This window comes from Mus musculus, chromosome 3 (genome assembly GCF_000001635.26).
Source record: "Mus musculus strain C57BL/6J chromosome 3, GRCm38.p6 C57BL/6J".
Classification (NCBI taxonomy): Eukaryota; Metazoa; Chordata; class Mammalia; order Rodentia; family Muridae; genus Mus; species Mus musculus.
Genome location: NC_000069.6, coordinates 138,914,970 through 138,928,469, shown reverse-complemented (window position 1 = coordinate 138,928,469; position 13,500 = coordinate 138,914,970). Strand labels below are relative to the sequence as shown.

The 13,500-nt window shown below is 41.6% G+C and overlaps 1 protein-coding gene across 7 annotated transcripts in view; it reads left to right on the top strand.

Annotated features, from left to right (window-relative positions):
- The window catches only part of Rap1gds1 (RAP1, GTP-GDP dissociation stimulator 1), a 149,332-nt gene extending 146,759 nt beyond the window's left edge, over positions 1 to 2,573 (top strand). For 4 of the 7 annotated variants that reach the window (NM_001356388.1, NM_145544.3, NM_001286759.1 and 1 more), the window contains one exon: positions 758 to 2,573. In NM_001356388.1, the coding sequence (NP_001343317.1) occupies positions 758 to 885 (128 nt within the window). In that variant the 3' untranslated portion in view covers positions 886 to 2,573. The remainder of the gene's footprint in view (positions 1 to 757) is intronic. The other 3 variants (XM_030252602.1, XM_006501429.4, XM_006501428.4) reach the window with 1 other exon arrangement.
- The last annotated feature ends 10,927 nt before the right edge of the window (positions 2,574 to 13,500 follow it).

Sequence of the window (13,500 nt, the reverse complement as noted above, 5' to 3'; positions counted from 1 at the left end):
CCAAAATCAATACATCAAGAACCAAGGAGATGGCTCCATGGATAAAGGCACTTGCTACAAAGCCTTCATGAAATCCTGAATGTAGTTCTTGGGATCCACATGGTTGAAGGAGACTCAACTACCACATGTTGTCTTCTGACCACAACACATGCCCTGTGTGGGCACAAGCACGCTAAAACACACATGTAAATAATTCAAATAAAATTTAAAAACCCCACCAGTTGAAGAGTACTGATTGTATTAAATATGTTAGACCCCTTTCTTCCCAACAGGTTCTTGGTCATACTAGGAGTCCTGTACCTTCTTACAGTTAAGGCTAAATATGTAAGAAAAGGCAGGCTAGGAACTAGAAAGGAGGTGACTTTCACAGAATTTACTAAAAGTATATGAAATAAAATAAACTTTTATCTTTCACAAAATTTAACAGGTTGTAATAAACTAGGTCTTTGTGTGGACTGATAATGATGGTTAAGTTGTAGATTACTGCATGTTGAGATGATGATAATGAGCTGTGTTTAACTATATCTTATTATTCTAAACTACTATGGACTGTAGAATCTGATGAAAATCTTCATAAATAACAACGTACTCCTGAAAAGGACCTTGCTGGGTACTATTGGGATTCTTTCCTGCGTTAGTCCTTAGTTTTTATAGCTCTGTCTAGTCAAACAATAAGGTCTATGTTTTGGGAGGATTATATAGTAAGATTAGAGTAATCCAGCAGGAATGTATGCATTGTCTTGCTTTTCTCTTCCAGAATCTCTATACAAGGAAGTACAGGATTTGGCCTTTCTAGATGTTGTCTCCAAACTTCGAAGTCATGAGAACAAAAGTGTTGCCCAACAGGCCTCGCTTACAGAGCAGAGACTTACAGTGGAAAGCTGAGAACTGGCCCTGCTGGCACCAGGCTCATCCCAGCTCCGCCCACTCCACTGTTCTCCATCCAGCTGCTTCTTCAACTCCATTCTCTACTACATCACTTGTGCATGCGTGTAATGTTCCAGTACCAATGGAAGAACTGCTATAGGTACCTGCCTAATAAGATTTCTAAACCCATAGTTAATGTGAACATGACTGTCAGAACAAGTCTCCACCCATAACTGTTAAATCCTATACTCCTGATGCTTGAGCTACATTAAGTAGAATGTGCATGTTGTAGTCCTATGATGATGTAAACTTGGTACTCCATGCTGACTTGCTCCTCACATGCAGTAAGCTACATAATAATGTACTGGTAAACTAGAAACAAAGAATGCAGCAGGACCTGTCTAGCTTATTTAAAGATGAAACTGAATCGTCAAGGTAGCACCACGTATTCTGGTCTGGTTTTGTTTTGTTTTGTTTTGGTGCTGGGGAAGCACAGCGATCAAAAAGCCTGTATGGCTGCTCACTCATTAATCTTCTGCCAACGTCAGGCCTGTACCACCTAAACTTGAATAGGTCCAATATTCCTTCCTTCCCTACGGTTTCTCCTTTTTCTGAACTATATAGGCAGTTTGCCAAGCAACACAGCAAACCTTCCTGAGGCTCCTGATTCCATCTTTAAGCGACAGTGGTACAGGGGCTCAGTGCTGAAACATGGATTTTAATGTGAGTGGAGCGTAGGAAGGAGTTAAAAGAAACCCTGGCATACTGAACCACTTTGGATCTTGCCTGTACTTTAGATTCCGATTTGTGTGTGGTTACATCTAGAACTTCCATCAGCTAGCCAGCATTGTCAGCATGTCTCTAAAGCGTCCTTGATGTTTGTTCGGTGAAGGAAACTGAGGCGGCTTGTTTGGTGGAGAATGGACTTCCCCCCCCCCCCCCCGGTTTTCATCTTTTAGGGTGAAAGCAGGGAGATTCATCTTTCATGCTCCCTTTCAATGTGCTAATTCTAATTGGACATAAGAGGAAACCTGAAGTAAGCTTGTCTAAAGAGAGGAAGGCCGGTTTTAAAAGCCATAGTAGCCAGTCCAGTACATTCTGCAGATGGCCTCATAGCAGTCATTGTTAGAGTTCTTCACCTCCACTTTCCCACTGAGAACCACAATAATCTCCCAGGCTGCAAGCCAGGACTCGCCGCAAAGACTCTTCTTGGCATAATGTAGTGTGCTCGTCACTGCCACTAACCACCACCAAGTGAGTTCTTAGAGCTTTGACACACAGTCTTTATAAATTAATCGGGATTCCCTGTGACCCGCCTTCCTCCTCACACCCAAGGTTGAGTCCTGCTGATGTCTGAGGGAGGCTGAGCTCCGTTACAGGAGTGGAGGGCAGTGAGGGGCTGCTGAGAGGGACCAGCTCCTTCCTCCCCCGACAGGAGATACCTGTATCTCTGCGTTCTCTAAATCGGACTTTGCTTTTCACACTTTTAAATTCAAGAAAGATTTACTTCATGTAAGTGAAAACCTGACTGACAGTTCCCTCTGATGTCCAAATAAGGGAACTGTGGTGAGCGCCTGTGCTTGCTCACTGGAGAAATGAGTGCTTTATTGTCTTTCTCCTGGGCTGGATAAGTGGACTAATGTTGCATAATACTGTCCATATTAATAACTTAATAAATAAATAGTATATGAAACTACAGTGAGATTACTTGGTTTCTTTGTGTGTTGTCTATATCTTGACTTCCAAGAACAGGGTTCACTCCTAATTGGTACTGGGTGTTGTTGAATGAATGCTCAAAGTTGCAGATAGCCATCAAAAATTTTCCAGATAGACTGATAGCTGAGATTTGGATAGTTCTACTTCTAGATCCTTCAAAATAAAAACAAAACACTTAGAGATTGCTTCTGTACTGAAAAGCACTATAATATAAAAGGGGGAGGGGAGGAAACTCAGAAACATTCCAAGATCATAGATTTGAAAGACAGTACCTTGTAACTCGGCTACCAGCAGTCATTTCAGATTAATAGGAGCTGCTAGCTCCAGCAAAATCAAGCACAATCCAGCTGTGCCCTTCAAAACAAAGGCCAACAAATTGGGAAACTCATTGCTAAGCCCAGGTAGTTGGTAGACAAATGAAGACCAAATAACCTTTCATCTGCAACTAATTAATCTCAGCTTCAGAGGACTAACATTAAATGATTTGGCTGCCTCACAGACTGTGGTTTAAAAGAGACAGTAAGAGAAACTTCCAGAAAGCCAGGAAATGTCCCTTCTTCCCTTTGGGCCCACCAGAAGCCTGGAGTTGTCTGACTGCCTTCCCACACTGTAACCTTGTGTTCAAAGCACATTTGATAAAGACTCTGCCAGATTCTGAAGTTTTCCTTGGAGTCGTGTTTTGCACACTCCTTGATGTGCAAAAAAAAAAAAAAATTTTTTAACAGTATTCTAAAATGATGACCTACTTGCAGGGCTTACTGTAACTATCTGAGCAGGCCTGCCCATGAAGAACACAGGAGGAGGTCAGGCTATCCAAACCCTGAAGAACATTTAGACTGTAGATACTGAAGATACTCGTAGGTGAGCATCACTCTTTGGATCCAGCTGTGACTACAGTCAAGAAGCTAAACATCTGCTCAACTCTGGGTAGCCATAACGTTTCAACTATACAGGAATAATGGCATAAAGTGATGTTTGAGATGAAGCCTCTTAATTTTGACTAGGAATATAAGTCATTTTTTATGCAATCATGCGATCTTATACATTTAATTTACATTTGTACTTAGAGACAGAAATACGCCGTGTCATGTATGCCGTATAGGCATATCTGAATAGTGAGGTAGCTGTACTTTAAAAGTGTAAGATAAGGTCAGCGAAACGGCTCACTGGGTGAAAGCCCTTGCCACCCAAGCTTAACAACTTGGGTTTGATCCCTGAAAAGTCAGAGATAACCAACTCCTAAAAGCTGTCCTCTGACCTTACAAACTACACCACTGCACACACATCAAGCACACAACACTAGTACAAACTTCAAAGTAGGATAATGTAAAGCACTCGGTCTTTGGACACTGATGTAATTCTGGCTTTGTTACACACTGGCTGTATGGCCGGCCAACTTACTTAAAACTCAGCTTATTCTCTCTTCAGTAGGAAAAACTCAATAGTCCTCATGATTTTGAGAGAGAACTTTTTAGAGATTCAAGATAAAGTGGATAAAAATGTGATCTACTGTGGGCTAATCTTTTCTCTCCCCTCTGAAGGTTTCCCACATAAAATAATTTTAAACCAGACTAGGAGTGCAACATGGTGGTGCACTGCTTTAGTCCCAACACTAAGAAGGAAGAGGCATGCAGGTCTCTGTGAATTTGAGGCAAGTCTGATCTACACAATGAGTTCCAGGGCTACATAGTGAGACTGACCTAAAAATAAGTAATAAATAAAAATTTTTTTAAAACTTTTTGTAAAACAAATTTTTAGTTTTATCCAAAGAGCATAGATGTTTTACTCTAACACATCAAACATAGAAAATATATATTGTGGTGTTCATAATTCCAGATATGAACATGTATGTTGACTACTTTGTATTCCACAGTCAAGCCTTCATTAAACCAAATGTATAGCAAGTCTCTGCATTCTCTGGCCTTTGCTCCCTCAATCCCTACCTTTTCTCCTGACTGCTGTTGCCATATTTGTCCAAGACACATGGAGAGCTTCTCACTTTATAAGCAAGCCAGAGGATCAAGTTGCCACACCTATCAGATATACCCCACACTCAGGGCTTGGACTGGTACAAACATCCTGTACACAGCCCAGTCATCTATCCACATAATTTCATCCCAACATGAACCATTTCCAACCTATAGGCCCAACCCACTTGCACTTCCTTTCTTCTGCCCAAATCTACTCCGTCAACATTAACACTCATGAGAATTCCACATGCCCAGATCTTACTGAAAATTTGCTAACAATATGAAAGATCAACCTAGTATCTCTTTTCTAAAAACCACCTATCCTTTAGAAAAGTTTGCCAATGAAAATTACCTTGATGAACCCAGGGAACAATTTAAAATAACAATCTTAAGTTTTTTTAATTTTTTTAATTAAAAAATGATATTAAGTGCAATGAAATTAAAGAGAATAATCACCAGAGTGGTGCTCAAGAAAATACAAACATAGGCTGACGGAAATGACAAGGACATTCTAGGACTTGAGAACACTATTCAGTTGTGAGATAGAAACACTGAAGAGGCTTCAAAGGAAATGAAGATGAAATTGAAAATCCAATAAATAACTCACCTAGAAAACTCAAAGCCTTATGAGTAGAATGGACCAAAAAAAAAAAAGATAGTAAATAATATATACCAAATGAACAATGAATATGATCTTAAAACCACAGGAACATACAGGAAGTGTGGGGCACCATGAAATGACCGAACCTTCGAGTTATAAGCATGAGGGAGAAGAAGCCCAAATCAAATGGTATAGCTCTTCAACAAGATCATAGAAGAAAATGTCCCCAAACTATGCAAAGTCATACCCATACAGATTAAAGAAACACACAGAACACCACATAGATAAGGCCAGAAAAAAACAAAGAAAAACTCCCCAAAGCTTATTATAGCTAAAACATTAAGTATATAGAACAAAGAAAATGTCCTGAAAGCTATAATAATAATAATAATAAACCTCAAGTTACATATAAAGGAAAACTTACCAGAAGACCATCTGATTTCTCAGTAGAAAATTTGAAAACTGGAAAAGCCTCAGTATGTTACAAATGTCATTAATATCTTTAAAAATATCAGTTGCCTCAACTCTCCAATAGAAGATACAGGCTAACTGAGTGGATGGTAAAACAAAATCCATCTACCTGTCCTCTACAAGAAACACATTGGGCTTTAAGTAATGCCATAGAGTAAAAGGGATTGACAGAGTCCTCCAATCAGATGGGACCAGGAGCAAGCAGGCATCACTTACTAATAACTGACAAAATAGATCTAAAACTAATCAGAAGAGATAAAGAGGGACATTTCATATATGAGGGAATAATTAACCAAGAAGGCACTACTATTCTAAACATACATGTACCAAACTCTGGGATACCCACTTTCAAAAAAAAAAAAAAAAAAACCTACTGCTGAATATAAAGACACAAATTAACATCAACCCATTAATATCAGATGATTTCACTATCCCAATTCATTCAATATACACATCATCTGGGGGGGTGGGGGGAACAACCAACCAAAAACATCAGAACTAATTGGCATTGTACATCCAATGGACTTAGCATATCTACAGAACATTCACTCAGAAACTGAACCGTACACGGCCTCCTCAGCAATGATCAAAAACCCAGGTTCTGGGGCACAAAAGATGGTTGAGATACTTAACTGTATCCTATCTGACCTCAATGCAATCCAATTTTAAACTGACAGCAAAAAATCTCTAGTAAATATAAAAACCACATGGTGACTAAGCAACTCATTGCTGAATAGTGGATGGGTCAAAGAAGTGAAGGAAACGGGGAAAATATCCTAGAGCTAAATGAAAATGAAAACAAAGCCTCTGAGACAATATTGAAACCAAGACTATGAGAAACTTACAGCTCTCAGAGCCTATCTTTAAAAACCATCAAAAGCACAAAGAAATGGCTTAATGACACAATTCAAAAATTTGGGAGAACAAGAACAAGCCAAATCCAAACCCAGTTGACTGCAAGAAATAGTAAAACACAGAGAAGTTATCTTAAGGTTTCTATTTCAATGAAAGTGGGTATCCCAGAGTTTGGTACATGTATATTTAGAATAGTAGTGTCTTCTTGGTTAGCTATTCCCTCATATATGAAATGCCCCTCTTTATCTCTTCTGATTAGTTTTAGATCTATTTTGTCAGTTATTAGTTACTGAAACAACTCACATGAGAAACAGTTTACTTAGCTTACTCCTTCGCATCACTGTTCATCATCAAAGGAAGTCAGGACAGGAACCTCAAGGTGGAAACTGATGCAGAGGCCACAGAGGAAGGAGTGCTGCTTACTGGATTGCTCAGCCTGATTTCTTACAGAAACCCAAGACCACCTGCCTAGGGACAGCCCCACCCACGATGGGCTGAGCCCTCCTCCATCAATCACTAATGAAAAAATGTTCTACAGGCTTGCCTGCAGCCCAATCTCATAGAGGCATTTTCTCAATTGAGGTTCCCTCCTCTCTGATGACTCTTGCTTGTGTCCAGTTGACATAAACTAGTTAGTACAGAAATTAATGAACTAGAAACAACTTTAAAAAAAAAAAAAAGGAAGAACCAGTGTTAAGAGCCAGTTCTTTGAGACGATCAAGCCAGACAGGTCTTTATCTCATCTAACCAAAAGAGAGTCAACATCACTCTTAATTCCAAAACAGTAAAGACAAAAAACAAAAAAAGGAAAAATATGAACACAGACTTATAAACACAGACTGAAAAATACTCAGTAAAACACTTGCAAGCAGAATGGAGACATACAAAAAAGATTATCCATCATGACCAAGTTGGTTTTATCCCTGACATGTAAGAATTGTTCAACATGCACAAGCCAATACATGTAATAAACACTTAAATTGATTTAAAGACAAAAAAAAATCACATAATCATTTCAAACCTCCAAGAAAATCCATGCCTTCATGATAAAAGTCATAGAGAATATAGGACTAGAGGGAACATACCTCAAAACAATAAAAGCTATGTATGAAAAGCCTACAACCAACACCATCCTAAATCAGTGGTAACCAGCCTGTGGGTCCAGTCCCATTTAAAGTCACCTAAGATCACCATAAAACACTGATAATTACACTGCAATTTTTAACAGTAACAAAATTAACCATTATGACATAGTTGGGGTCACCACAATATGAGTAACTGTATTAAAGAGTCACAGCATCAAGAAGGTTGAGAACCACTGTCCTAAATGAAGAAAATTCTGTAGCAATGCCACCGAAGTCAGTCATAAAAAAAGGAATGTTCACTATCCCCACTCATTTTCCAAATAGGGCTCAAGGCACTATTTGGAACATAAGAAGGTAATTAATTAAAAAGATGCAAACAGGGAAAGAAGACAAACTATCTCATTTTGCAGATGACATGACATCATACACTAGTGGTTTATTAGTGATCAGAAAAGTTATAGAAACATTTTGTCTAAGTTCAGCAGTGTGTCAGGATACAGAATCAACTTGCACAAATTAATAGAGTGTCTATACAACAGACATACAGAGAAGATCATGGACACATTTCCATTCACAGTATCTTCAAAGATAATAAAATACCTAGTAATAAACCTAGCCAAGAAAGTGAGGGGCCTCTACAATAAAGATTTTAAATCTTCAAAGAAAGAGATAAAGATACTACACAGTGGAAAGATATCTCATGTTCTTGGGTGGGTAGAATTAATATTGTGAAAAATGATCATTTTACCAAAAGCTATTTACAAGGTAATCACAATCAGAATCCACAAATTTGTATTTCAGCCACTTAATATTTGACGAAGGTGTCAGCATAAGCTAGAGAAAAGGCATTTCCAGCAGATGGTGCTGAGAAAACCGGATGTGGATTGCAGAAGATGTAACCATACCAGAATCTCTCACCTTGCACAAAAACTAACTCAGAATGGACCAAACACCTGAACATGAAGCCTGAAACTTCTAGAAGAAGCTGTGGACAGTAGGGTCTTTATGTGATGTAGGTGCAGGAAAGAACTTTCCAAATAAGCCTCCATTTGTCCAAGAATTAAGAGCAGCAAGTAACAATTGGGACCTCTTGGAATGAAAAATCTTCTGCACACGGAAAGAAACAACCAACTGGGTGAATAGGAAGCCCCACGGGATGGGAGAGTGCCTTTGCTGGCAATACATTTGACAGGATTAGTATCCAAAATATATAAAGAACTCAAAACACAGAGTCAAACAAACAAATGACCCACTTGAAAAATGGGCCCGAGACCCAGAGAGTTTACAAAATGAAAAGAAAAAAAAAGATCAAAAAATGTTCATCATTTCTAGCAATTAGGGATTATATAGATCAAATCAGCTTTGAAATTCTGTTTATCCCAGTCTGCATGGCAAATACTGGGAAGGGTTCATGGAGAAGAAACCCTCGTTGAACTGTTGGTTGGATTGCAACCTGGCGCAGCCACTGTGGAAATCAATATGGAGACTTCTCCAAAAGCTACAATTAAATCTGTCATTTGACCTAGCTATACCGCTCCTTCGCATATACCCAGAGCACTTGACATCCCACTCCACAGACACCTGGTCAGCCGTGTTTACAGCTGCTCTAATCACAAGGTCTAGGAAATGGGAAAAGACCTCAATGTCCTTCAGCTGATGAATGGATAATAAAAATTTGGTACAGATACACTAAGGGATTGAACTAGAAAAACATCCTATAGAGTGAATAACCCAGACCCCAAATGACAAATGTCATGTGATCTCTGTTACTGAAAGTTCCTAACTCCAGATCTTCAGATGAGAGTACGTGTCCCAGAGTAACTACAAAAATCGGAAAAGTACACAGATGCCATTGATAGAGTGAGGGATGGAGGAAGCAACAGAGGGGAAGTACTGGAATATGACATATGAAGTAGTGGGTTTTCCTTGTAGCATTTCACATATGCTTGGGTTTGGTTAACTTGCCTCATTCCACTCTCTCCCTCACCTCCCGGCTTCCTGTTCTCCCCTTCAACCAGCAGTTGCCTTTCCCTTTCAAATCACACACTAAGCCTCAAAATGGGCACACTGCCTTCAGATACTTGGATGTACCATAGTCACCTAACCTTTCCTAGCATTTGGATGTTTAACACATCTTGAGTTTTTGAAAATCAAGTGTGAGGTTGTGATCTTAGATGCTACTAGTTCCTCATTTAAGAATCATCTGACTTGGCCAGGTGTGGTGCACACACCACCTGGGAGGCAGATCTCTGTGAATTTGAGGCTAGCCTGGTGTATATAGTGAGTTCTAGAACAACGGGAGCTTTGCAGTGAGACACTATCTCAATACACAAATAAATAAATGATCTGCCATGTCCGACCCTTCTACTTTTAGTCACATCAGCACCTCCCTCTGGGTATCTGGCCGTCACCTCCTCTCTCAACATTTATCGCTGTCCAGTGTATCAGTGTGAGTGTCATAAATGATGAAGAGCAGAGTACAGCTGTCACCACTCTTGGAGCTGCTGGGTGATGGCCTCTAAGCACCATCAGCAACTGCTCCTCAGAGTCCCTTACCACTCTTACCAGGCCTGTGACCCTCCACAGGCTCCAACCAGCCAGCACACTGGAGGCACAGCTCACATGGAAAGTGGACAGAGATGGGAAGAGGTCCATTCACTTACAAGAATCATCGGTTAGCACTCTCTCCCTTCCTCATAAGCCAGCGATGGCATGGAGGATGACCTGCTTGTTTGGTCCACCGAGCATTTGGTAAGACAAAACAAAGTAGCAGCAGCAACAACAAAAATCTATATACCCACTGACATTTTGACTGACTTTACATAGAATCTAGTTCTCTTGGCTTCTCTAAGAATAAAGCTAGAAGGTGATTTCAGTGTCTCAACTGGTCATGTGCTTGATAGTCAGGCGTGAGGATGAGTTCAGATCCCCAGCATCCCCGTGCAAACCAAGCATAGGGCGCATGTCTACAGCCCACCACTGGGGAGACAGAGACAGGAGGCTCTCAGAGCTCACTGGTCAGCCAGCCTAGCAGAACTGGTGTGCTTTGTGTTCTCTGGGGGATCTAGTTTCAAAAATAAAGTGAAAAGTAGCTGAGAAAGACAACTCACGTTGGTGCCAGGCCTCCACATGCACACACACACATATGTACACAAGCATACATGTGTATGCTACATACACAAACTAGGGAGATCTGGAGGGAGGCTGAGTGTGAACTTCAGTGGTGAAACATACATTTAGTATGTGTAAGGCTCTGGGTTCAGTCCCTAAACCACAGGGACATGGGGAGAATTTTAGCATTTCAGGGGCATCTCAAAGCTCTGAGCCTGCTGTGGGTCCCACACGGGAGGGTTCAGTTCCCATCACCACTGGATGGCTCATGTGAGGGTGACCTGTAGAGACCTCCTGGAAGTAGGAGGTAGGTTTTCAGAACAAAAAGCAGTACTACACGACAGGTTACAGGCACAGGAAGTTGGGGTAGCTAACTCAAGGACAGTTCTATGACTCATACAGAGTTGCAGTGTATTTAGTGCGTTAAGGTTCTGAAGGCTGGAGAATGCTGGAGGCCAAATGACAAATGACAGGAACATGAAAGTGGAGTAGCAAGCTATCCCAAGCCTATGCCCACCCCATCTTGCCACCAGGAAGGAGCCGATGCTGGCACCAGTGTCTCATTACAGCACTGGCACATATCCTGTGGAGACTGCAGGAATTTACAATGTCCCTTCTTGATCCCATGAGGAATGCAGCCTGTTGTAGCCTGGTGTCGCTGTGGCTGGGATAAGATCATGACTAAGCAACATGTCCATGTCACAGTCCATCATTGGGGGAAATCTAGATAGGAATTCAAATGGAGACTCTGGGAGGCAGGAACTGAAGCCGAGCACATGGAGTAATACTGCTTCCTGGCTTGTTCTCACGCTCCCTCAGCATGCTTTCTTACACAACTCAGGACCACACAGGTGTCCCATAAGCCTACAGGCCAATCTGTTAGAGGGAATTACTTCGTTGCATTTTAGTTATGTTTAGTTAACTAAAAACCCAAGTGACTCATGTTTGTATGAAGTTGACAATAAGCTGCCAACTCATGGCAGTACCCCTACTGAATACTTTGATGCACTTGGCCTGGATAAAAACAGGATCCGGCAAAGTCAAGCTCTCTACTGGCGACATCATCCCACAGTCTGCACTACTAAATCCCCAGGATGACCCAAGCACCTACAGCTTCCACTCTCTAGTCTGCCCTAGGAAAATATACCTCCTTGGTTAAATGGCTGACCAATGAGAAGTTTTGTTCCCACCAGCCAAGGCCCCAGTGAAGAAGACACCCCACTGACAGACTGTTCAGTGGCGTGAGGCACACAGAAGGATGTGCACCTGAGAAAGTAACACCCTCGAGGCTCAGGAAGACATAGATCATTCCCCAAGCCTTAAACTATCAAAGGGTACATAGACAGGGAACCTGAAGGTGGCAGTCACACAGGGGCAGTTGCCAAAGCTATTTTCCTCTGGGGTTTGACCAACCCAGGTGGGGAAAGTTCCAGAGCTCCTGACCCCTCTGCTCTACTGGAGAAGACATGTGGCATCAGTGACAGGGATTAAAAGTGCCCTGGTGGCAATATTTCAAGTTATTTATCTAATATCCACCTCCGTTCTCCTTATTTACAGAGCTCTAGTTTTGTTCAGGAGACAATATGACACACTTCCCTGTCTTCCCAGGTTGCTGAACCTGTGCTACACTTCACAGAAATATAGATTCCCAGAAAGAGAAATAGAAAAGGGCAAATTCCTGCTAGAGACAGCCAGCCTTTCCTTTCTCTTCCTTGTTATCAGTGGTGAAGAGCCCCCAGAGAACAGCAGCCCTCCCTTCTTGCCACCACTAAATACCGTGAAGATTGGAGGTAGACCTTAAGGTTCATGGAGAGGAAGTTACACGGAACCCAGATGGTAGGAGCATTCATGAACCAGATAGGACCCTGCCGTTCCAGGAGGGATGCAATAAGCCTAGTCATTAATGCATCAAGATCACTCTAGGGCATCTTGTTCTGCCTGTGGTCACAGCCACAGAACCTGGAACTTCTACATTTCACTCCTCAGGGCCCTTCTGAGTAACACTGGAGATTCACTGGCTCTATACTGCAGAAGCAGAAGACAGGAAACAGTTTGTTAATGGATACATACACAGAATAACAGTGTTGCAAGTGGAGACAAGTCTGGGCTCTAGGTATCCATATGGGAGGGGGAGGAAACAAAAGACCGGGCTTGGAAAACATAGATGGGACCTGAGATGTCTTAATGCTTTGTTATAAACTGGGAAGGGCAAACCCAAGGATTTTGAACAGGAAATTGATTTGTTTGTTTTGTTCCAGAACCAGAGTTGTTGCTAATGGGGAGGTAGGAAGGAGACATGTGTCTCTTCCCGGGAGACTATTCTTGGGTGTCTTCTGTTTTTGTATTTCTGTAGAAAGCCAGAAAAGCTTTTGTTTGAAGTTCTTTTCAAGGCTGTTTAGATAGCAAGCAGGCTTGTATAAGAGATGCAGCAGCTTTTTTTTTTCTCTCTTCCTTATGTACAGGCAAATAAGATGAAGTCTCTCTTGGACAAAACTGGGCCAAGAATGTTTTTAGACCCTTTCATAGGTCTAGGACTGGGCTTTCTAGGCTCATAATACTCAGCTGTGTGTGTAGGACCCACCTGGACCACAGTACCCAGTGGGCCTCAGGGAGAAAGGATTGCAAAAACACCAAGATTTCCTGTGGTGCTGTTGAGCTCGCACAGGAATCCTATGCCTTGTCTCACCACCCCCAGAAGTGAGGCCTGCTGACTTGTGAGGCAGCACCAGTGTAGGCTCGAAGCTGCTTCTCTGTCCTTGTTTCACCTGGACAGGGAGGGAGCTGTGGAGGTGGAGACTGGTGCTGCGGATCGTGAGGTGTGAGG